The sequence below is a fragment of the Pipistrellus hanaki genome (assembly GCF_964339955.1).
Source record: "Pipistrellus hanaki genome assembly, chromosome: 3".
Classification (NCBI taxonomy): Eukaryota; Metazoa; Chordata; class Mammalia; order Chiroptera; family Vespertilionidae; genus Pipistrellus; species Pipistrellus hanaki.
In genome coordinates, this window is record NC_140505.1 from 147179711 (window position 1) to 147205951 (window position 26241).

A 26241-nucleotide genomic window follows, 5' to 3' on the forward strand; every position below is an offset into this window, starting at 1 on the left:
GACTCAGGGGCAGGAGTCAGCCAAAGTAAGATTCCTAGTGTCCTACCCACCCAGCACAGCAACCCCCTTCACCTTTATCAGACAGTAATGTGAAATAAACGAAGATCAACCGAATGAGAACCAAAGGCTATTTATTCTGACCTCTCTACAGCAATGGGAGTCAGCCACCATCTATTGCATTTTGACAGACTTAAGAGGCAGAAATAGAAACAGGAAGGCTTTATAAGGGTAACAGGGGAGGTTTTAGGTGTGTCCTGGTAGGAGGGTGTTGACACGGGAAGCTGTGGGCAGGCAAACTAGAAGTGGGGTGTCCTATGTAATTGTTTAAGGGTACATAGTTGGCTTTCCCTGGTTGCTCCTCAGTGAAAACTGGGATAAAAATGAGTAAAAAATGTTAGTATTAGGCAAGCCCTGGTCATTTGGGGCTGATTGTTTCAGGGGTTGTTTGGTTTCGTGGACTGTCACTACAGATAAAACAGGCTGACTTCCTGTCAGTCTGGCTGGCTTCCTGATCCGATTATTGTAGATACGAGGTTGATTTCCTGGGCTGGTGGTTACAGGTTGTGGGTGTTATTGTTATGTATGGTCCGGCCATCGCCCTCTTGCACATTCAGTCTCCCAGTAACAAAGGATGACAAGGAGGACGTGGGCTACGTGGCTTTGTGAAGGTGTCCTCTAACGAGAGGAGCAGGAGAAAGAAGTTTGCATTCTCCTTACTTGTGGCCTCTTGGCCACAGTTGGTCGGGAAACTGGGGTACTTAAAGGAAATAGAATAGACTAAATTTATAACTGTCGTTTCAGATATTTTAAAGCGTTTTATTAATTTTGCAAGTAGACAAAAAATTTCCAGAAAAAGTGGTAATTTGCTACATTTCTGAAAAGAATAGGATTTGGGCTGAAGAGCTGAAGGAAAGAACTAGCCTTCCTGATCTGCAGCTTTAACAGACAAAATATAATAATTTTTAAAACCAAAGCAAATCTCTGGAGTGTCCTTGATGTCCCCAATGCACACTCCTGGGGCCTCTGGGCGAGGAGAGGGCTGGGTGAAAAGTATCATGTTAGCCCTGAGATAATGTATATTTATCTGGGGGGGGTGGGGGGGGGCAGCAGTTAAAGACCAATTACAATAGTCCCCCCTTTTCCTCAGGAGATAGATGCCAAGACTCCCAATGAGTACCTGAAACCTTCTATTAGTACTGAATTCTATACACACATACTATGATTTTAGTACCAAATCATATATATATATATTCAATATATTTTTTCCCCTATACATACATATATATGGTAAGGTTTAATTTATGAATCAGGCACAGCAAGAGATGAACAACAATAACAAATAATCAAATAGAACAATTATAACAATACTAGAACCCGGTGCACGGATTCGTGCATGGATTCATGTACAGGTGGGCTCCCTCAGCCTGGCCTGTGTCATCCCGCAATCTGGGATCCCTCTGGTGATGTCAGGCCAAAATCAGCAGTCCAACATCCCCCGAGAGATGTAGCAGTGAGTGAAGCGCCTGGGGAGGGGCCTAAGCTGGGGCCAGCGCTACCCCACACCTGCTTATCCCAGCCCCACTGCAGCTGCTGCCACCACAACTCAGTAGCACTGCTGTGGAGGCGGAGAGGCTCCCACCTCCGCCACAGCTGTGCTTGCCAGCTGTGAGCCTGGCTTCTGGCTGGGCAGCACTACTACCGGGAGCACACTGACCACCAGGGGCCAGCTCCTGTTTTGAGTGTCTGCCCCCTAGTGGTTAGTGCATGTCATAGCAACCAGCCGAGTGGTTGAATGGTTGTAACAGTCACTTAGGCTTTTATATATATAAATACCCTGTTTCCCTGAAAATAAGACAGTGTCTTATATTATTTTTTGCTCCCAAAGATGCGCTAGGTCTTATTTTCAGGGGATGTCTTATTTTTCCATGAAGAAGAATACTGTACACATTTATTGTTAAATGAAAATAAAGGAAATTTGTTAGCTGTATACGGTATGGTAGTACGGTAGTTGTCAACACAAACCAGACAAACTGTGAATCCTACAGTATCAAGAATTTTCTCATTTATTCAATGACAATCATGTCATCATCTTCTGGAACACCATCATAACAATCCAATTCCTGAATTTCCTGGTGAATTTCTTGTGACTCCATTTCTTTCAGAATCAGTGGACCAAATCTCTCATGTTTAGCCTAGGGGGGCCTTATTTTGGGGGGAATGCCTTATATTTCACTCAGAAGGAAACCTGTAAGTAGGTCTTATTTTTGGAGGATATCTTATTTTCAGGGAAACACGGTACACACACACACACACACACACACACACACTGTAATCAACATTATGTGAATATGGTCTCTCTCTCTCTCAGCAAACCAGCATGGATTTCTTTTTCCTTTCCACAATTTCATGGTGTTCTTACCATAGACCTTAGCAACCTCAGCATGTGACCTTTTCTTTCCATATTGTGGCCTTTCACCTTCCACTTAACACGTTAAGCGCCATGTCAGTCACCGGTGACTGACACTATACTTTCCATCCTGACCTCATCAGTCACTGGTGCAGCCAGCATATCGGTGAAATCGGATATTGCGGGCTAACAGAAAGGAAGACAAAACAGGCTTGGCACTTAACATGTTAAAAAGAAAAAAAAAAAAGCACTGTAAGGTTTGGCATATCTGAATTACCAGCATCACTACTCTTGGGCTTTGGGGCCATTATTGAGTAAAATAAGGGTCCCTTGAACACAAGCCCTGTGACACCTCGCCAGTCCATCTGCTTTGTGACTAATGGGCAGGTGGCATAAACAGAGTGGATATGCTGGATAAAGAAATTGATCATCATGTAGGGTAATATTTCATCACATTACTCACAATGGCACACAATTTACATCTTACAAATTCTTTATTTGGGGCATTTTCCATTTAATATTTTCAGACCCGTTAACGGGGGTGGGGGGGGGGGAGTTGGAAAGTAAAACTGTGGATAAGGGGGAACTACTGTGTTTTAGATCTCATCATTCCCCCCACCAAAATGAAAAAGGGGTACTGTGCTTAAGAAATGAACTTCTACCCTGTTTCCCCGAAAATAAGACAGTGTCTTATATTAATTTTTTCTCCCAAAGTTGCGCTAGGTCTTATTTTCAGGGGATGTCTTATCTTTCCATGGGCTAGGTCTTATTTTCGGGGAAACACGGTAGTTGCCTTCTCCTGGACTTATAATGTTATTTTTCCTTTCAAGCATTATTAGTCCAGTCCCTAAGGTGTTATTTAGGAATCAGAAAAAACTTCTTCCTGTTTGTTCAGTTATGTCCTATATTTGACTTAGTTTGATTGGAAGCCTAATGAAAATTAAGCTGGTCAAAAAAAAAAAAAAAAAAAAAAAAAAAAAATCAAAGGGTGAAATGAGTTAAAATCTAGGTTTTATATTGTTCAGAAGCAAAAATAGAAACAGGAAGTGCAGGATTAAAACAAAACAAAACATATTGATTTTTATAATGAGATTAACTTTTATGTCCTATATCCTCCATAATTTCCCCTTTGTGCACCCAGGGACATTTTACATTCAAACAGAACCTACTGAGACTCAGGGACACTTGCCCTCCGTGGGCGACATTGCCCCTCCCATCAGGTTTGGTGATCAGAAGCTGTCAGTCTGCATTTAGAGCAAGCACCTCCCTCTCCCGCCGGTGCAGTGGGACACTGGCCCACCTGGCGAGGCGAGAGGTGGGCTGGTTTGCAGCTCCCACTTGGTCTCCAGGCTTGGTGCCCTGTGCAGGGTTCCAGCCCAACAACTGTATGCAGTAGCTCTGCCTGAATCTCCACCCACAACTTATTCCAGAAAAACCATGCTTCAAAGTGCAGACTATGAAATTTTTTTTTTTTAGATATCTCTACATATAAAAGCCAAGCGACCGGAATGACACAACGACTGGAACTGGAATGACCAGTCCCTATGACACACACTGCAGTGGCCAACTGGCCTGATAGGGACTGATCGGCCCCCTGCAACTTCCTGTGGCCCCTCCCCTGAGCTGGCCCCGGCCCCGGCCCCACCCCCGATCGGCACCTCCATTATCAGGGGGTGGAACTGGCAAGCCGACCTCCCGCAGCCTGCCCCTCGGGCTGGTCCAGCCCAGCCTAGCCCTAATTGACCCCCATTGAAGCAGGCTGGCTGGACCCCACCCATGCACAAATTCGTGCACCGGGTCTGTAAGTAATCTATATAAAAGTGCACATTTGTTATCTGAGTGATAATTAGTATGCAGCAGGTATATCTGCTCTTTTTTAAAAAAAACATTAAGACAATTAAATGAGTAGACCACAGTACTGTTTTAACAATAATTTTATTAAAATGTTCATAATTATAAAAGAATATTAAAATGCACAGAAATCACAAAAGATTACAAACTTTACATCTTATGCCACGGTGTATGAAGAACATTACGAATATTTCCGTTCTTCTCTAGTTAAGCTACTCAGTTTAATTTTCTAAACATCTTAAAATATAACACAAACATGACAAATGCTATAAGAAGTGTTTCAATAACAGAGCACATTCTGCACCCCCCCATTGTGAAATCATGTTTTTTGAAATTCAAGTTGTGTGCGCAATTCAAAGGGAAGACTTTGGTGGCAGTTTATAAGATGGCCTTGTTTAGTTTTTCAACACAAATGGTAGCTTTCCCCTTCTCTCTACCGACATAACTAAAACATCGGAGGGATAGTTAAAGAAAACTCCCCTGAGTATTTTGGTCAGATGCTTCGCTCTATTAAAATTCACAGGCATCACAAAAGGAGAGGACATGAACATTTCTCTAGTGGTTAACGCTGGGCAGCTCTAGGGCTGGAGTTCCCCCCTCACCGGCCCCCTGCCACACCCACTCATCTTTCCGGGGGGCTCTGCCCCTGCACACGCTCGGACCGGGCCACGATGGCTGCAGACCGAGCCCCTCATTTTTCTTCACCACTGAAAGCCAGCACTAGGCGTACATTGCCAGTGCTGGTGTCCTGGGTGGCCCTGGGCGCCCGCTACAATGGAGCTGCTTGGGCAATGTTGGCAGTGTCATAGGTCACATCGGCGGCCTTAAAGAGCGTAGAGGTTTTATGCCCTCCTGTCCAAGGAGGCGTAGTATTTTAGACCGTGAAGACAATGCATGAAAGGCGGCTTATGGAAACACAAATGCATAATCCTTTAGACGTTTTATATACGAGGAGATAAGGCAAGAGCGCTTCCTTCCCATGCTTCCATACACAGTGAGTCACTGCCACATCCAACACGAGGAAGGAGCCATACGGCTGAGGGAGGAGAAGAGGTAATCGGAGAGGAAGCACCCGGTCCCAGGAGCAGTATCGCAGGGGGAGCGGCCGGGGGCAGTGGCACTAGGCGGTGTGGGATGCGAAAGCGTCCCCCGGGCAGAAATTCCTTTCTCTGATCACATCAGCAGCCTTATCCAGACAGTTAGTGAAATCTTGTCCCTGGTCCATTGGGACGATGCAAAAGTCCAGAGACTGCTTTAAGGAATCCTACATAAATACTGCTTTTTGAAAAATCTTTTTAACATTCATGGCAGGTATTTAGAATGGTGACCTGGAGTTCAACTCCCCTCTGGTACCAAGCCTCTACACCACATGTGTCAAACACAAGGCCCGCGGGCCAAATCCAGCCCGCCAGGCCTTGCAATGTGGCCCGCACCGCGCTGTCATCACTGCACTCCGCTGTCAGTTTATGACATTGTCAGTTTATGACTGTTCAGTAAACCATTCGGCCCGCGATTTAGGCTGGATTTTATTATAGATTTTGGCCCCTTCTCTGATTGAGTTCGACACCCCTACAGTCTACACACTGAAACGTGTCTTCTTTTCCTTTGCTGCTGGGATTCCGAGCGGCTTGGCTCCCGTGGCACTCCGGTGGGTGGCGGCCCGTCTAGCGAGGACCCGGTGCTGGCCACCTTCTCCCGCACCCATCGCTCCCGTTACCAGTCCATAGCGAGGAGTGTGGGCTCCGTCTCTTCCCGGGTTCCCCAGAGGGCCTAGCACCTGGGAGGCAGGGAAGCGCCGTAAAGACCGTTTGGCTGCACACATCGCGGGCAAGATGGGCACGGGGTGGGCATTCAGCAGGGAGGGACCGCCAGCGGAGGGCAGGGCTTGTGAATGAACCATTTTCTTTTCAGAGCCTACAGGCCCGCCTGGCCTTAAGGAGGCTGGAGGTACAAACCAAACCCAGACAGACCCTTTCTGGGTTGGGAATAACCTGGGCTTACTCCCGTCTTCCTCCCCGCCCCCCACAAATTCCCCCTTTCCTGGTACAAACATGCAATGACACACAAGTTACTGAGTTGGGAGCAGGAGGATGGAGGGTGCAGGGAGCTACCGATGGCAGAGGCTTTGGTATGCTGATCCTGTGGACACGCGGGATCCTTTCCGAAAGGTGCTGCCCACACAGGGACACTGTGTAGCTCACCGTCGGGGCACTTGGTGTTCTGGGAACCATGCTCAGCATCATCACGTCACAGTGGCCATGCAGGGGGCCATTCGAGATGGCACTTGTGATCTGTAACACTGCGCGCCCCGTGGCTTGTGGATAAAGGGCAACTGTGGGAAGTCGATGGGCTTATCATTTCCAGACCATTACGTTGACAGAAATGTAATTTTAATTCCTTGATTTCTTTGTTTTTTTTACAAGAAACTACACATCTTTCGAAGAGGTAATTTTAATTCCTTGATTCTACCCCCCTCCCCCCCCCCCCCAATTCCCTCCAAGAAACTATACATCTTTAGGAAAGGTAAATTAATTATCCTGATCAATAGGAATGAAATTCTGTTTGAATCTGTAACCTTCCCCACTGTTGTCATCTTACTCCCTTTGAGCTGCAAAGCAGTCAACATGGATTAGGCACAGAACATTCTGGGATGGCTGCTGGGAGAGAAGAGGCGTCGCTGTGGGTTAGCACGAGCCCCGCTGTCTTCCTTCCGGGGCATGAAGCGCATCCTGTGAGGTGGACAGATAGCCACCAGGAAGGCTGAAACTACTTCCTGGCCACTGAGGTTTCCTTGTCTGTAGGGCTGTGATCATTCTCCTAAATGTCAGGAATCCTTGAGTCTATCTGCCACTTCATACAGCGTTCAGGCCGAACTCCGAGCCAGCGATTTCCAGCCATGCAGAAGCTGGCGTGTCTCGTCTCCAAGGATGGCACTGTGAGGTGACTGGCACAGGTCTGGCAAAGTGAAGCAGCGAAACACTCCCTAAAAACAATCAAACAGAGGGAAACACAAGTCCATCCTGCTGCAGACGGGGCACTTTTTAAGCATCTTCATCAGAGGTTCATAGTCTTTTTTTTTTTTTTTTTTTTTTTTTGACAAGGCAAAATTCTTTAAAGTGCTTCTCAGAACATAAAACTCTTATTCTAATTTGGGTCGTAAATGGTTATCTGCTGCTCCCATGATGGTCTCAGCTATGACCCCCATGTTTTTGGTCATGTCTTTGAGGTGATTCTCATGAAGAAGCTTTTGGGTTAGGTATTTTTCTCTCTTGATCTTGCTCTTCGTGCTTTTCGATACATCTGGAATTGCGTATGACAGGAAGAATTTCACAGAGTAGATGACATGCTGAAGGAGAGAAAAAGAAGCAGGTCAACCACAAAGACATGGAGGGAAATGGTCCTCTCATTTACTTTTGTTGGTCATTATGGCAGTGCATCTGGACAAGGGGGTGGGCACTGCACAGACACGTCCAGGCTCCATGCTGTTACTTATCCTAGGAATACAATTTGGTAGAAGAGAACAGATCTAGTATCTACAATACTCACCACAGCACCGATAATTCTGTACATTGCTAGTGTGTGTCCCTTTTCTATCTTGTTCCCAAACCTCTTCCCCCAAAATAAAATGTATAATTTTTTTTTTTACTTAAAAAAGGTTTAACAAAATATGTAGTATACATCCCAAAATAATATACTGTTTGGTCTTTCTTGATGTGAGCTTTATAAAACTCATGATATTGTATACAGTGTTTTTAAATTGCTTTAAATGATAGTTTTGCCGGGTAGAGAAATGTTGGTTGTAGGTCCTTGCTTTTCATCACTTTGAATATTTCATGCCATCTCTGTGGCCTGCAAAGTTTCTGTTGCAAAATCATCTGACAGTTTTATGGTAGCTTCCTTCTGGGTAACTAACTGCTTTTCTCTTGCTGCTTTTAAGATACTCTCTTTGTCTTTAACCTTTGTCATTATGTGTCTTGGTGTTGGCCTCTTTGGGTTCACCTCATTGGGGTGTAGAGGTAAGTCCAGGAAATTCAAGATGAGAATGCTTAAAAGCGTCCCTATTTTCTTCACCAAGCTAGGGAAGTTTTCTGTCATTATTGCTTCAAATAAGTTTTCAATTTCTTGCTCTCTCACGCCTTCTGATACCCCCATAATGTGAATGTTGGCAAGCTTGATGTTGTCCCAGAGGCTCTTTACACTATCCTCATTTTTTTGGGATTCTTTTTGCTGTTCCCATTGGGTGTTTTCTGCCACCTTATCTTCCAAACTGCTGATTCAATCTTCTGCTTTATGTAATCTACTTTTGATTCCCTCTAATACAGTGGTTCCCAACATAGGGCACAGGCCCAACAAGGGAGGGGGGCAATTTTTTTAAGGGGAGCAATTCGAGAATGAGCTATTAACAGTGATTTTTTTTTTTGCATTTCTTTTGGTTCTAGGGGCCTCTTATACAGTATATAAGTATACATTGTGGCATATTTATGCATTTCAGTCCCTATGTTTTGAAACTTTGCTATTTTTTCATATTATTATTTTTTCAAACAATTTCTTAGTGATTTCTTCCTCAGTACTTCAACTGTCCTTTTGTTCTTTTTTTCTCTTTCAGGGATGCCATGTTCTTTGGAAGCTTGTTTAGACCAAGTTAATGGCCTTTTAGGCTTCTTCCACGTGAATAGGAGTTCACTTTTTGAATAATAAAAATTATATGTCACTGGGGGGAAGGGGCATCAGGATTTTAGAGATGCTTAGGTGGGGAATGGCAAAAAAAAAAAAAAAAGGGGGTTGGGAACCACTGCTCTTAATATATTCTTAATTTCTGTGTGTGTGTGTGTGTGTGTGTGTGTGTGTGTGTGTGTAGTTTTTATGTCCTATTTTATGCTGTTGAAGTTCTAAGTTCCTCGAGCATCCTTGTAACCATTGTTTTGAACTCTGTATCAGATAGAATGCCTGCCTCCATTTAATTTAGTTATATTTCTGGAGATTTCTCCTTTTACTTGGGGCATGGTCTTTGCCTCCCCGTTTTGGCTGACTCCCTGTGTTTCTATGTTTTGGGTAGAGCTGTTAAATCTCAGGGTCTTGGAAGAGTGGCCTTAGGCAGTTGTTGTTACTGGGGCCCAGTGGCAAAGTCTCCCTTGTCACCTGACCCAGGTGCTCCAGGTGTGTTCCTTGTGGGGTTGTGTGTACCCTCCAGTTGTATTTGAGCCTTGATTGCTATTTGGAGGGACTAACTCTTAGGTTAACTGGTTGTAAGGACTGGTTGTGACTACAGTGGACGAGCTGTTGTGTGTGGGCTGATCCTCCGTACCAGGATTTGCTTTTGTGGGGTTCTGGTGCTTACTGAGTCTGCCATTTGTGGAGGTGATTGGGTGGTGCTCTGGTGTGGTCTGAAGCTGCCCACAGGTTATGTTGCTTCTGAAGGATTTTGGGGGTGCAGGCCAAGGTCAGCTGCTGCCTATGCCCTGCCTGAGGCTACCTGCTATGAGCTATAAAGTGATCGGTTGATGGTTGCCACTTGTTCTGGGCTTGGAGGTGTCTGGAAGAGGCTAAACTCTGAACTGAAGCCTTGTGCCTCTAGTGCTATTTTTAGGGTCTCTTAGCAAGAGGTGCAGGGCACATTGAGGCCAGATGTTGCTTGTCTGGGGTCTGTGAAACTTTGAGAGATTTTAGAACAGTCTGTAGCATAAACCCAGACAGGCTGTTTGTATGGGAAAGCCACTGAACTCAGTTTGGGGGACCAGAAACGTGGGTGGGGCGAGGTCTCAGGGAATCACCAGGGCAGGGAGAACTATATTAGCCAGGTTGCAGGAAACTCAGGTATGGCATCAGTCTGCACCTGAGGGGGAGCACTCAGCAAAGGAACAATGGCTTCTGTTAGGAGAAAGCAGCCCTCTAGCTCTTGCCTTGATGCTAGATAATTCAGTTCCTCCAGGTATGTCCCCTGATTCCTTTTGAGCTCCTGTCCCAGCACTGGATCTCAAAGCAAGTGAATCCAAATAAGCCTGTGCACTGTACCTTTAAAGAGAAATACCTGGGACCCTAACAGCCCTCCATCTCACTCAGCCACAACCTCTGCTGATTTTCACAGCCAGGATTTATGGGGACTTCTCTTCCAGGCCCTGAAACCCCCGCCAGGGGAGCTGGAACCCTTCATTCCTCCAGGGGGGACTTCGGCTGCTCCTACCAATCCTGAGGCAATTTCTTCTTAATATCCTTAGTGATAGAATTTCTGTTCAGCTGGGCTTCAGGTGGTCCTCAATGATGGCTGTTCTGTAGTTTAGTTGTAATTCTGAAGTGGTCATGGGAGGAGGCGACTACAGCATTTACCTAAGCCACCATGTTGACTGGAAGCCTGTTGACCAATGTAAGCTCTTGATTATTTCAATTTGAGAAAAACCTGGGGTCTAAATTGAGGACACTTTTTTCTAGAGAAGATATACATTTCTTGAATCTAAGAGTCACAAGCTCAGCTCTTCCACCTGCTCTGACCACAGTCGTGGCCTCCTTGAGATTTTCGATGGAGATACTGATAATTGCACTGGTTCTCAGAGCATTTCTGAACTTCAGGGGTACTCACTGCTCAGTACTTTATTTTAGCCCCATCACCTTTTCTTCTTTCCTCTTGCAGATTCTCCTCCCTTCTTGTGAGCTCAAAAGCAAACTATGTTTTAAGATGATTCTAAATGTTTTGTAGTGAGATGGCTCCTCACAGTCACGAGTATACCATGAGATCAAAAGTAAAAGTCTAAACACTTTGGTAATGCCATACTTGAATATAAACTAGGAACTCTTGCTGTATACCAGATATAGTACTTCTAGAACCCACTTATGATGAGCTAATGATGAATTATTTTCTTCTTCTATTAGTATTTGGTAACTATTAAAAAATACTAGAAAAATGATCAAAGCCAAGTACCCGATCCCACTTCATTCTTGCTAACAAATTTTGGTTTTATTCAGAGCAAACCAAATACCTCCTGTCTCAGCATTCTTTGCTGTGAGGAGGAATCCTTCGTTATAAATCTAGCCAATGAGATGTGCATGGAAGTCTGCCCTGGGGGTTTTGGCAAAGTATTTTCTTTCCTGACAAAAAGGAACAGATATGGCTAGCATTGTCCCTCTCCTCCTTCTGACCCAGGACATACACCTGTTACCTGGAATTGCAGTCATCATACTGCAACCATAAAGTGGCATGGAACGAGAGAAAACCTAGAAAATCAGAGCCATGCTCCTTATGTCAGCGAGCTGGTATTGACTCAGGAGCAATCACCTACTTCCAGTGAAGTTTATGTGAGAAAAATCAACCCTTATTTGTTTAAGTCACTGCAGATGGATTTTCTATTTCTTGCAGCTAAATGTAATCCTAACTGACCACAGCAAGCAATTTCTGAGGCTCTGGAATTTGGTGGTAGCTGTTCACCCAGTGTAAAAAGTAAAGCTGACTAGATCAACTTCAAATGTATAGCTGCCTTAATTGTTTTTCAGAGCTGGTTAACTTTAAGAATATAAAGATATTATAAAAATGTTATAAGAAGGCATTTTATGAAAATTAATATATATAATAATACAAGTAAAGCTAGTAGATATAATAATACAAGTACAACTATTATAGCAATAAGTTACTCAAGGGCAGAGATCACATCTTATTCATTTTGAATAAGCCCCTCCTCAGCCTAACATGTGAGCTCGGTGCCCCACCCCCTACCAAAGACACTCCATACTGAACTGAAGAGAATTGAATCCTCTTAGAACACAACATGCTTTTAACTTTTAGAGCAGATAAGCAACTTCATTTAATTAATGTGAGCTTTATGGGTATTCTCAGGTCAAATTTGATTAATAAATACATGTCCTAAAATAATTGCTAGCAAGCGATAACAATGTATTGTACATTTTAAGTCAGAGTCAGTAACACTTAAAGCTGATAAAAGGTATGCATATATATTGCCGTATAAATTATTTCCAAGTCTGTCTGCTTCTCCTACCTCCATGACGATGATGAAAGCCAGCTTGGCCGCGATCACGTGCCAATAGTAGATGTTGTGTTTATACTCCTGAGGGTGCCCGGGAGGGTACCGGAAATCACGATACCTGGAAGCACAGAGGAGGCAGGTCAGGAGGTCATTCTTTTTTATCCAATGGGCCCCTTTAGGAAGACGTCATATTTAGAACAATGCTTTTTTAAAGTTGGATATCACATAAATATTCTCCAAGAGTTCAGTTTGGTAACAGAACCCTGAAATGCTCTTCCAGTGATATAGGAAAATGATGGGAACGACAGATCCCATCTTTGTAAAAGGAGAACGAAGGGGTTGTACATTTCCCCCCTAGTGTTTTATCCTTGCTTTCTTAAGACTAGATCACTAAAAGAATTGAGTGCATTTTCTGAAATACATTTATAAATTTATTTTTATAATGGTTCTATCAGGGTTCACTCAGCTATAGGGCTCTTCCCTCCTATTGAGAGTCCCGTCTGCTTGTTACAAGTGTCTTGCTCATTTCCTTGTGGTCAGATGCCATGTGCTACTGCTGTTAGTGACTCTCCCTTAAGTAGCACACCTCTAGTTTTCTTCCTGTAACCTATTAGACCTAGAGGAGTTTAATTACTCTCTGGAATTATATAAAGGAGATTCAATGTGGAATTCTGAAGAAGCTCTACTACGTGTAAACTTGAAACATTTATTTGAGGCTTATTTCTGGTTTCTTGGTTGTGTTGTTGAGAATCCGAAGTGACGAAGGCTTTGAGTAGAACTGAATAAGTTTTAAATCCTCCTTAAGGTTTAAGTCACTGATTGGAAAAAAAAAAAAATTACTCAATGATCTATAGTCAACAGACTTTATCAAGGGGTAATTTAGTTCACGTATACTGTCCACAGTTGATCCCAACAGCCATTAAAATAAATGTAGAGCACTTTGGAATACCTTTAGAGAATATTGCTGGTTAGGTGGAGGTATTTGCATTTCTTTGTTAAATGAAGAGAGTTAGTTTGTCATCATTCAATGTTGTCAGGTTGCGCTTAATAACACATTAGTCATGACAAATGAATTACCTTGCTTTTTGGAACTCTTAAGTTTCTTCTTTCTAAACTATCATGCTTTTCTTTGGGATCAGTCTCCCTGTAATCATTTGAAATTCTTACCTTTAAACCTTGCTTTATGATTGGAAACTCTCACCCTAGTCTGTATTAATTTTTATGTATTATCCTTTAAGTTTGAGAGAAAAGAAAGCCAGGAAAAGATATCTGTAGCTATTTTACTTAAATTATACCAAATAGAATTGCCTTACAATAAAAGTCATAAGATGAAATGCATTTTCATACACATAAGCAAAACTTGCCTGCACGTGGTGTAGTTACCAAGCCCAATGTATGGATTTCCCTTGCTTCTGTTTTTGAAGTCCGCGATGTTGAAGATGGAGAGAGTATTGTTGATGTACCCCACCATGGTGAATTGGGTGTGGTCTCCATAGGGTGGGACAGAAAAGGACCAGTAATACACCAGGCGGGGGATCATGTCTGACGTGAAAGCAATAATCATTGCCTGTGTTGGGAGGAAAATGAGATGGGGGGCATCAATTTAGAGCCCTTTTAGGTGTGGTTAACAAAGATGCCAGAATTACGTTTTTATCAGTTGATTGTTTTTAAAATTAAAGATTAAGAAACCTTAATTCTTTCCTAACTAGTATATCTGTAACAAGTGGGTATAGAGAGTAAATATCCTAAAATCTTTGAGCAGTTGCTTTAAAGTAGAAAAGTTCCTTTCCTTTTGGTCTTCAATTCTAAAAAACGTGCAGAAGTCTTATTTACAGTTCAAATGCAAGGCCTGTAGGTGCCTGAGATGTTTCTTAAGTACAGTAAAAATAATTGTGGATTCTGATATTGTGGATAAATCAAGAGCTGTTTGCACATATAATGTATGTGAATTTTTTTTTCAAGAATTAGAATATAACAAAACTCAATCAACCTTGGCGCTCTATTCAATACAATCTAAATCTTTTATGATTTAGATGAGATGGTGTTATACTGAGCTCAACATTCTAAAAATAAGTTGGCTCTATATAATTCTTTTGTAGTGTAAATAATTAATACAAAACTGATTTTAAAATAGGAATATAAGCTGCATAAAATATATTTTCCTTGATCTAAGTTAATGGCCTTTAAATTCATGCTTTTACTCTGTAGTATCTAGACTTGTTCAGACAAGTCAGTCAGTAATCTGTTTTATTTTAAACTGTCAGTGTATACTTATGGAAGATGCTTCATTAGAGAGCAACTATTTTTAAATTAATGTTATTAAAATGTAGAAAACAAACAAACAAAAAACCCACTTATTTTGGGTTGTTCCATTCACATAGTCAAGTATAGCCTGTTTTGTTAGATATAGTATCTAAGCCTCTAAACTTCCAAAATAATAAAGTTGTGAACATTATGAATTATTAACTAACAAAGTTTAGTGTGTTTCCAGATTAAAGGAAAAAGAATGGGGCAAAGTTAAACTTGGGTCTACACTAGGCAGATAGTCAGACATCTACTGAGAAGGAAAGCTACTATGAATTACATGAATTTTCTCAAAGTTTTTAATCCAAATTCTATGTGACTAAACAAAGCTCACTGATTTGGGCATTTACTGAAGCAGAAGAACAGTCATGTTTTTTGGCACGCTATGATTTTTAAGAGTATTCATAGGAACATATGCGTTATATACATACAGTGAGACCACAAGTCAACAAACAAGATCTCAGGCAAACTAGGAAAACAAATAAGGGGCATTTGTATTGCGAAATTTCCCCCAAAGTGAAATACTTCTGTGTGTGGTGGTGGTGGTGGTGGTGGTGGTGGTGGTATAAGGCAAGAATATTTTTGTTATTTTACTCAACTAGCTTTTTAGAGAATCACCTGCAGATGTGCTTTAGGGAGCTACAAACATTCCGACAAGGAAGTTAATTCTATTATCTTCAGACAAGATGCTTTCTCCTGAATTGAGCTGCTTTGAGACACGCTGCGATGGTACAAATAAACGCAGTGCTACATTTCACATGCTGTTCCTAACACAGTTCTCCCTTTATGTAAAAATAAATTAAAATTGGTCTTCAATAGCAGATGCTCTGGCACAATACAACAATGTCAGTGCAGCTTATTTATTGAGCGAGCAGCTTTAAAATGAATGACTGTATACCAAACTCTTGCATAATGTCCATTTTCATCCCTGTTAGCTACTCTCTTCTTCCTACGGTTAAAAGTTCCCCTATTTTGGAAAGTGAGCTCTTCTTGTGCATGTGAGACTGGGGAAGCACACATTAGGTAGCTGAGGTGATAATATACATGTGCAAGAAATGACGCCTGCCGAAACTGGTTTGACTCAGTGGATAGAGCGTCAGCCTGCGGACTGAAAGGTCCCAGGTTCGATTCTGGTCAAGGGCATGTACCTGGGTTGCTTGTGGGCACATCACCAGTAGGGAGTGTGCAAGAGGCAGCTGATCAATGATTCTCTCTCATCGATGTTTTAACTCTCTATTCCTCTCTCTGTAAAAAACCAATAAAATATATATATATATATATATATATATATATATATATATACACACACACACACACACAAAGAAATGACGCCTATTAAGAACCAGCAGCACCATGAGCACGCACACGTGTGCCCATGTGTGCACACACGCGTACACACACAGAGGGTCGCCCTGGAAACACAGCCAGTACTCCATCTGCGCGGATGGAGTGGAGCCAGGCTGGGGATACTAGGACAAGGTGCCTGATACAATCAAACCAGACGCTTGAGGAATGGGGAGTATGACTCAATTGAATTTTCTGGTTAGCCGAAGGTCAAACAAAAACGCTTTTGGTTTCAAACCTTGTTGCTGAAAACGTCGCTAAAGCACCCGAGTCCACGCTCCCGCCCCGCTTAGTGCTGGGCGGCGTATTGAACATGACAGATTCATTCTCTTATGGCTGTGGAACTGGCAGCCTCCCTGTCATATTTCCGCACATCCGTCTGCATTTCGCAGCGCCGTGGATGTGGAAGGTGTGGGCTCTCTGGGGGAATGGACGCTCGCAGAACCTATTTGTTGCCTTTTGAGTGTGTGTGGTTTGCAACTTTCTCCAAAAAGGAGGGATGGCAATTCAGATAAATGGAGGTCTCTGGGGGTGACAGCTGGATTCCAGGGAGCTATAACTAAGCGTGGTCCAGACAGTAGCCCATTGTTAAATTCCTGTGCCTCTAGCTTGGACACCTGTCCACGTCTCCACGAAGTCACTGTGAATGATGAAGAGGATAAACGGTGGCAACTAACATACCAGGAGGCCCGGGCCCTGCTGAGCCTTCCACGCATTAACTCACTGAGTTCCCTAACCGCCCTTCGTGGCATCTAATAGTCTTAAAGAGTGTGATCGGGAATTATTCAATTTACACATGATGAAACGAGCTAGGAGCGTTAAGGCCTGGCCCAAGGTGGGGCGGCTGGCTGGGATGCTGCAGAGCTGGGAGCTGGAGCTTGGGTCTGACCCCAGAGCCTGCAGTGCTCGGCCTCCCTCCCCATCCAGGAGCCTGGCCCGCAGGCGCTGCCGAATTTGGTTCTGTTTCTGTAAGTGCTTCTGGGAAAAGGCTAGGGACTCAGGGCAAATATGGCTTGATTAATAAATTAAAACCAGGATATCATGTTGCTGGGGATTACAACCTGGGAGTGAACTTGGCTGTGAAATAAGGGAAGAAATAGCCTGGTTGTAAGAGTACTTCTGGGGCAGAAGGTCCCCTGATAAGCTGGCATGGAAATTGGTCTGCCTGACAGCTTCCTGTTGCTTATTGGGAAAGAGACAGAGACAGAGAGATAGAGAGACAGAGAGAGAGGGAGAGAGGGAGAGTGAGAGAGAGGAGAGAGAGAGAGATCAGACAGGTGCATAATCAGTACAGGTTGTAAACAATTGAATTCTGTTCCCTCACAGAGGGATACAGGCAGGGTATGAGGCGGCTAAGCTAATAACCAGAGTGGCTCGCAGTGACGAAGGGGCGGGGTGGGGTGGAGAGATGGGACCTGCCTCCTTAAAGAACCTGTCCTAGGAGACAGGGAAGGGACACTGGGAATGCATGAAGTGTTTATATTTCCACCACCAAACAGTTAATATTTTATGTTTATAAATAGGAATAGATGGTAAATTATGATGGAATGATAGCCGCTATTTTAGGGTCCTCACATTTAAACGGATAGATTTTTATCTTCATTATAAAAGCACTTTTGGATAATTCCTTTTACAGTCATGTGAGGATTAAAAGTCAGTGTTTTGTTATTACTATTACCATGTTTACAGGGAATAAAAACTTTAGCACATGTGCAACAATAATATGTCTTCTTAGCAACTGCCTCAGTAAGAGGTCTTGACTTTGTAAGTCATGAGTCATAATTATAAATAGAATACATTAAAAATATGAACAATTATAACTATTACAACTATGTTGTTAATATGAATGACAGTCATGGCATCTTTCTCCCATTTTAAGAAATACCAAGCATCTGATTCCTCAGGTAGCAATTAATACTAATGTATTTTTGGCCTTTTCGATGACTTTGACCCCGTGACCTCGGTTTTACTCACGTTGGTCACCACAGCCAGAATTGCGATTCCTTGCATGATGGGCTGCCATGCTCCGATGTCCTGGGCTTTTTCTGGCACCATGCGCCGGTACTGGGTAGTCATTTTCCATGCGTCCACTCTTATCTCCAATATATTGTTCACCAGAGCCAACAGAGGGGCCAGTGGAAAAGAGGCCACAAATAAGGTGACAAAGCCAAACTGAATAACTGTCAATGAAATGGACACACATCATGGATGGTGGAGGGATGGAAAGACAACGGCAAACAACAAACTAACCCCCGAAAAGAACAGACATTTGTGGCACTGGTAATATTCAACAGCGAAATAATTAAAACACAAATACGAGATCTCCAAGGGAAAAGATGAATTATAGTCTGTTTCTTTCACATTTATATTCTTAATAGGAATAATATATTTAAACACCTTTCATCAACTCAAGTTATTTGCTGGCAAATGAACCTGGGACACTCTAAGCATATTATTCATTCTCAATGTTGAAATAATAGAACGTTGGAAGATGATTTGTGATTTAGGATTGAAAAGGAGAAAACACTGTGGCAGTACCTAACAAGCTAAAAAGAAATAAGACATGCACCTTTGTAAGATTCTGCTTAGAGACAGTGGAGGAAATATGCTGGAAACAGGCAAATAAAATAAGCAAGCTCCCCTGAGTCTGTCAGAGAAGTTGAGGTATTGCCACACATCACAGAAATGTCCGTGGCAAACGTGTCTTAAGGTAAAATATAATCCTTCCTGAGGAAGTCTTATCTTGAAGTTGTCGCAGTTGATGTGATCACCGTAAGTCAAGATACAAGTGGTGACTTAGAAGTTCTCCTCTTGCCTATAATTTATGTGGTGTACACTCTATGTACTCTACGATATTAATGTTCCATTTTAGACTCTTCCCTCCTAACTGGCAGACCTTTAAAGTAAACTAGTGTAGCATGCAAGTAAGACTGTGGAGAAGGGGAGAATGTCAGCCCTTTTATGGTTCCCGCTTAGACAAGGGGCAGGGACCACTCTGGCCAGGAAGGGCCAGGCTGTGCAGGGTGGCTGGGCAGAAGGAGCAGGCTATGGCTGCTGGTCTCAGAGGCAGGGTGTGGTACAGCCAGGTGGGGACATGTTCAGGGAAATCAGATAAGCAAGGACTAGAGTTGGTGATGTCATCTTCAGCGGCACAGCATCAAGCAGTGATGTCAATGTTTGTGTCTATGACTCATCCAACCCTGAATGAACTCAACCCCCTGCAGGTGTGAACTGGCAAGTGCGTGCCCTAAAGAAGGGACCACTCACAGCTGCCAGACCTCATGATTCCAGGGAAGCCAGAAATTCGGACTAGATTGACAAGAAACTCAGTTAAACACCCAAAAAAAGGAAAAGATACCATTTATAATGACAACAAAAGTACAGATGATTTAGAAATAAATTAGTGAGAAATGGTAAGACTCTTACAATAACTTTAAAAAAACAAGGTAAAACAAATAATGATGAATAAATAAATGATGTGCAGACTCAACTTTGGGGACATATCATTTTTTTCCCCTCTAAAATATAAATTAGCATTTGAATGCAAATTTAGTTAATAATCCCAAATGAATAAAAAAAAGCTAAAAAGCGATGCTGTAATTTTTAAAGAAATATACACAAATGAAACAAAAGGAGGAATGTGTGAACTGACAGTGTTAGGGCCATCCTGAAAAACAACAAAACGAGACTAGCTCTATGAGATGTTAATGCATATTACAGTGCTATGATAATTGGAACAGTTTATAACAGGTGCACTAGTAGATAGTATGAATTATACAGAATAGATTTCAAGAAGCGATGAAGATATTCATGGGGTTTTAATGTATTATAAATATGATACTTCAAATCAGTAGATTCGAGCAAGGAGCGATTAGCTCCACACTGGAACAACTGGCATAGAGTCCTCACTTTTGACACCAAAGTCAATTCCAGATGGTATAGTCTGTTCTGATATTGAAGTGAGAATAACATTTGAAAGCAAGCAAGAAAGAGAAAGTAACAGCCTATCAATTCAATTCAGCAAGGCAAAAACACCGGCAGGGAAAACAAAGGTAACCCTCGCCTGGCGCTTCCTCATGACCTACATGCTGATACTTGCCACGCTTTCTGCATCACTTTAAAGTCAAGTTTCTTGAAGTACCTACACTGAGTCTTTCTCCACCCCTCGCCGCCACTGCCGCAGCCCTCACCCCTGCACCTCCCCCCCCCAAAAAAAAATGCCCTACGGAACTTGGTGGGGGTAGCTGGGGCAATCTTAATGTAAATTCCACTCATAGTGGGATGTGTGTGTTGAAATTCTAAGCTCAGGTCCCTTAAACGACTGTGAGACGAGGGCCAGGCAGTGGTGTTCCAGCTGCGACTGGGAGAAGCGGAGGCCTCCAGCTCCCTCCTGGGGAGCAGGCTGGCGGGGAGAGGCATGCGCAGTCACTACTCCCCCCAGGGGTTTAGCTAAGGCCGGAGAAGAGGGCAGCTAGTGTGTGTGGAAAGGGGAGGGTCACTGTGGGGGCCTGGCAGGAATTCTTCAGACAGAACTGAAGGCAGGTGTTTCGGCTGGGCAAGGCCTACGCAAGGGTGGAGGCTCCAGGGTTGTTTGTCGGAAGGTGTTTCCCTTCATAACTGAACAGGCAGATGGTGGTATCGTCATGACATGGGAAACAGGAAGCAAGGAGAAACTGTGGTGATGAGACCACCACCAAAGGCTCTCTCCTTAGAAAAACAAAAATAATTCAAAAGACTTGGGAATTCTATCACCCACAACATGATCAATTTCACTCTGGAGTTGAAGACGGAATAATGGACTGCCTACTCTTATAAATTGATTAAATTTCCTAATTCATTAGGTATTGTTTAGATAATAGGAAAATAGTTTAATCTAAAAAAAACCCCCGTCTATAATAGTTGTTATTTCACCTTATAAGGTAGGGTGAGGCCAAATTATTTAGCTGGAAATTATTTTAATGAGAATAGGAAACCCTAAAGGTCCTATCAACTTCCCCCCAAGCCTCAACCCTGTAATGTTTCCTCTCAATGTCACTGGTTTGACTAATCAACTCCAGGAAAACAATCTCCCCCTCCCCCCAACTTTTATTGGTGCTAAAATAGCAAATGACATTCTGCCCCAGAAAGCTGTTATTAATGCTGATAATGGCTCCACATGAAATATTTATAATTATGACTCATTTTAGAACAACAGGTAAGTGTCTTGAAAGTCCTTCTGGAAATAAACGGAATAAACATAGCTTCTGCATTATGTATGGCAGCTACACCCTTAATTGAACCTGGCCACAAAACACAACAGAAGCAAATAGGAAATTCAAATTCGACTCCAGGCTGCAAAGCGTTGCTGACTGTAGAAGCTCCAAGATGAACCTTTCACTCACTGAAGGGAGCAGCTGTGTTTCCATGGATAACATGTATTTTTACAAGCAATTATTTTATATATAGAATGTGATTTAATAAAAGCCGCCCTCTCTCTCTGCCGACGTGTAAACAGGAACCACAAGGGGTGTCTGCAAACACACAGGCTCCTTTGCATAAACGCAAGGTCTGTCACCCACCGTGCTGTGCCTCCTGCTCTATTCTCCTAAGCTTAAGGAACTGTAATTCATTACAACGGTTAGCTGAAAGGGCACAGATACAAAACATACACATTGTTAGCCTTCTGACAGATATACGCGTGCCATGCATAATAGAAAAGATGTTGGCAATCTATTTTGAGGTGCATCCATTTAAAGGCAACCGAGAGCTCAAAATCCAATTCAACTGAAGAGAAACAGAGCCCAAGCAAACACTCCACAAATGGACAAAGGCCAACAAGAAGGAGGAGGCCTGTGCTAAATCTTAATTCCAGACCAGCCAAGTGGTTCTGGATTCAAGCCAGTGGTGAGTCATGAGGTCACTCAAGGAATCACCGGCCCGAAGGAATAGATATGCTGCCAGGGGCAGGTGTGAAAGCAGGCAGCGGGGACCCTGTATTGCCTCTGGGACAAGCAGCAACATGCCTGCCCCCCTCCCCCCCGAGCTTTCTGCACAGCCTTGCCCCTACTGGACTCGGTTCGGAAGTGCATTGGCCAACAGCTGTGCCCACATGGTCTCCAGCCGAGCCGAGTCACATCTAATAGTGGTTTCAAGTTCACTCTCAGACAACATGGTTAGAATGCCCCGAGAACTAAAGGTGAAGATGAACCTCAATGACTATTCCATTTCATCAGCCATACATCTTTAACTCTGTACAACAAAGATACACACAGTCACCTTATGTGAAAGTCTGATTATATAAAGCTATGTAATCAGCCTTTCAAATGGAGGAAAACATATCCCATTTTAATATGCTAGATCCATGGTCGGCAAACTCATTAGTCAACAGAGCCAAAATCAACAGTACAACGATTGAAATTTCTTTTGAGAGCCAAATTTTTTAAAACTTTCAACGCCACTTCTTCAAGGCTGTGGTATTTTGTGCAAGAGCCACACTCAAGGGGCCAAAGAGCTGCATGTGGCTCGTGAGCTGCTGTTTGCCGACCACAGTGCTAGATCGTTATTTGGCTTGATAATAATGACTTCTGGGATCCAAAACATGCTCCATTGTAACTTATATCATCTGAAGTATCACTTGTGACTTACTCATTTCAAGATACTCGTAAAACAGCCCCAGTCTTCCCATGAGCTGCAGATGGTAGTCCTGTTCCCATCGCGGGGTTAGCTTTTCCGAACCTGAAACTGTGCGGCATCGACCAATTAGATTCTTGACCCAGCTGCCAAAAGAACCAATGGTAAGTGAGACTATTATCAGACCAGGTCATAAAAGCATTCAGGGACATCTCAAGATGAATGCATTATCTGCCCAATAAATACATCTTGTGCTTTGACTGTATACCTCGGTGTATCAAAATTGTAACTGCTACATTTTCTCTCAGCTCCTTTCGTATGGGCAGTTCAGTTCAAAGATGTTTTCCCTCTTTTGATTAACTTTGTTTCTCCCCCCCCCCCCCCATTTCTATGTTATTATACAAAATTGTCTTTCCAGAGAAAAACAAAGACACAGATTGTGAGCTGGTGATAAGTGCTGTGGAGAAAAAGTGTTTGCATTTGTGGTAGGGAGTGGGGTGGTGGCAATTTTAATAAAATTGGTTTATTAAAAGTAACATTTGAAAAGAGATATTAAGAAGGTAAAAGGGTGCCACTGAGCAGTGGTTAGAGCATTGGACTGCACCCAGAAGGTTCTTGGGTTTGATTCCTGGTTAAGGGCATGTATAAGTTCGATCTCTGGCCCTGGTCAGGGCGTGTGCGGAAGACAAACAATCTTATGTCTCTCACACCGATGTTCCTTTCTCTCTCTCCCTTTTTTTTTTTTCCACTAAAAAAAAAAAAATCAGTGGAAAAAATATCCTTGAGTGAAGATTAACAACAACAAAAGAGAAGGCAAAGGGGCATAGAGACCATTGTGAGGATTTGGGTGATTTTTAATCTGAAGGAACTGGGGAGCCACTGAGGGACACAGAAAAAAGTGACATAGTTTGAGATTGGATAAAACAGCTCTAAGATGCTATGCCAAGCTGGACAGATCAACTTCCTGGAAGTCACTGTGCAGAGCGAGGAGGAGACAGCCATGGTGGCCCAGTGCTCTGCCCATTGCTGCACACTGTCCCCGCAGAGCTGTCTGCTGTCCTTCTATGTTGTGTTTTCTTCTTCCTCAAAGCCTGGTGGCCCAGATATATGCTCCCCTTTTTATGACAATTCGTCCTGAAGAGAAATGGGAGTTGGCAGCGACTGAGGGTGCACCTGCAGCTGAGAGAACCGTTGTCCCCTAGAGCAGCGGGGCTTGTGGTTTCCCCACGGTGTTCATCGGAGGAGGAGCCACAACAGCAAACTCCAAATGCAGACACAGACATCTGACTGAGCCTCGGCTGAAGGAACACCATGCTTACATGGATTTCACATTCGGACAGTGAGAAGGCTTCCCACTAAGTAAAGGCGGCTGTATATATTGCATGTGCATGCACACATGTGGACACACACACACACACACACACACACGGTAAGGTATGACTAGCTCACCATGCTGGGTTTCCCACTGCTACTGATTTCAGCATTAACTCCGCACTGACGAAGGGAGATTTCTCTACCATCAACGTGCCCCTGGCTTCACGATCCTCCCCCACTGCTCTCTCTTCTATGGTGTTAGGGGTGAAGCCGGAGGCTGTGGAGGTGGGGGGATGTGGACGCACACACCCCTTGAATCTGAATCCACACTTCCCTGCTTAGTCACTATGTACCTTTGGTCAAGTTCAAATCAAATGGGGTGATTAACCCTACCCTGCCCAGGGTTGCTGTCAGGATTGAATGATTCAAAATGGGTAAAGCATTTAGCCACTTCCGAACACCTCAAACCCCAACACACAGGATTCGTTTTTGACCAACCCAGGCCTAAGTGATTTAGAACTTGGCTTGGGGATGCAGCGCTGTCTGGGTCGGCAGATCTCGCTCCAGCTCTTACGAGAAAAACACAACGCTAGTTGCTAGTGCTACTTCCTAGGCTCCAGCCCAAAGCTCTGAAATCCGCCAAGTCTGGGAATCTGTGGTTTTACAGGCGTCTTGTGACGCAGGTGGCACCAGGGACCACACGTGTCCATCACCCCTGCTGACCCCAAACTCGAGATTGCTGGCTTTGATTGGCTCCTGTTGTGCTCTGCCTCACACGTCCAGCCTCAGCCTCTTGCTGAATCCTCTCTGGGGCCCAGAGAGGCAGGTCTTTTGCTACTAGGATCCCAAATCCATCACCGTTTGGATTCTGTCCTGGCATGACTGACTCGTGAGACGCTTCCTTCTGGTACTTGCTGTCCTGCCTTCTCTCACCCAGAACTAGTCACGTCAGAGGTCACAGTCTCTCTGAAGAGCTTTCCTTCCCGAGCTACAGAGGCTAAGCCTCTTGTTCACTCTTCCTGCGTGAGCCACTCATCCGTGGAAGGAAATCTCAGGCTGTAGTCGGTCCATCACCGCCCCTGGTCTGTTAGGCTATCTGCTGGGTCATGATTCTAGTGCAGGGACAGCCGTCTTGACTGCACGGGAGCCTTGCCTAGAGCAATTTTTAAATACAGATACCAGACACTTCTTCCCCTGGCCATGGCTGCACATGGCTGCTTCCTCCCCCCAGCAGGGGTTCCTGAATAATTTTCCTAGGAATGTACCGGGCCCATTAGCATAACAGCATCGTAATAAGTTGCTTTCTACAAAGCCTTTATTAGGTGTAGAGCGCAGTGTGAAGTACTTTGTTCCTCATTTTCTCTTTGATCTTCGTTATTACATTTAATCCACATCCGGCAGAAAATCACCGTGTGTGCACTGAATGTTCTATAGGATTCCCACTTCGCTAACTTTGAACACAAGCACCCTTTCCTCCGTGGAGCTATTTCATGCCTGAGTTTATACTGTTCCTGAATTTAAAAAGCAGTGAGGGATACCTGTATTCAGGGCTCTCTTACTGTAGGTCTCTGGTCCCCCCTCTAGACAATGCACACATCTCTTCTCAAGGGAACCCGTTCACTTTTCTTGTAAGTAGTCCGTACCCATTGAGGAAAGTACAGAAAACATAAAGGAAGAAAATTACAGCCATCCATTATCTAAACTTTGACCAAAGGATGATGCTGTTGGCATTTTGTATATTTAACTTTAATGATTTTCCTTAAAATTTTATAATAAAAATCTCTCCAGAGTGAGTTGCTTAATGCAGATATTGCACCAGCCTTTTGTTAAGGATGTTTGGAACAGAATTCCCAGGGCTGCCCCCAACATTAAGTGAGGCCAGGAAGGCCGAGGAGCTCTGAGCTCGTTGTCTGAGTGCAACAAACACTTCTATTAACTTACTAATTCTATTAAGTTATCAACGTTATGGATTTTAGGCATATGAGTCACTCATTCCCTCATTGGGCACTGAGTGCCTATTGAACACCAGGTGCTGATGAGACCCAACTGGAACCTCGGGCACAGTGCCGGGTATGCTGTTTCTCTTACTCTTAGTCCTAGCCAAGGGCCCAGGTGGGCTGGGGCTGGAGGGGTTGGAGCAGGGACGGGGGAGCCGGGGAGAAAAAGGTACATTTACAGAGGAATCCATTTCACTAGGACACATTTAAATAGTGTGAAAAGAGCCACTGACTTAAAAGGCTTTTCTCTCCCTTCTGACGTATTTTTAGGATGGGGGCAGCACTGGGTAGCAAGAGTAACTAACATATCTTTAGTGTGCTAGAGTTTTGTATGAAAGAGTTGGAAGGACGCTCACATCTATACACAGAGAAGAAGCAGTGATGAGAAGAAGCAGTGATGAGAAGAGCCCGAGTCACTCTCCAACTTGGCTAACACTTTGCATTC

General features: G+C 43.6%; 1 protein-coding gene across 2 annotated transcripts in view; it reads right to left on the reverse strand.

Annotated features, from left to right (window-relative positions):
- Window positions 1-4326: 4326 nt before the first annotated feature.
- Window positions 4327-26241, reverse strand: part of ANO6 (anoctamin 6) — a 174824-nt gene continuing 152909 nt past the window's right edge. For both annotated transcript variants that reach the window (XM_084876640.1, XM_084876639.1), the window contains 5 exons: window positions 22501-22631; window positions 17851-18056; window positions 13593-13795; window positions 12241-12346; window positions 4327-7604 (listed from right to left, as the gene is read on the reverse strand). In XM_084876640.1, coding sequence (XP_084732766.1) covers window positions 7398-7604; window positions 12241-12346; window positions 13593-13795; window positions 17851-18056; window positions 22501-22631 — 853 coding nt within the window. In that variant the 3' untranslated portion in view covers window positions 4327-7397. The remainder of the gene's footprint in view (window positions 7605-12240; window positions 12347-13592; window positions 13796-17850; window positions 18057-22500; window positions 22632-26241) is intronic.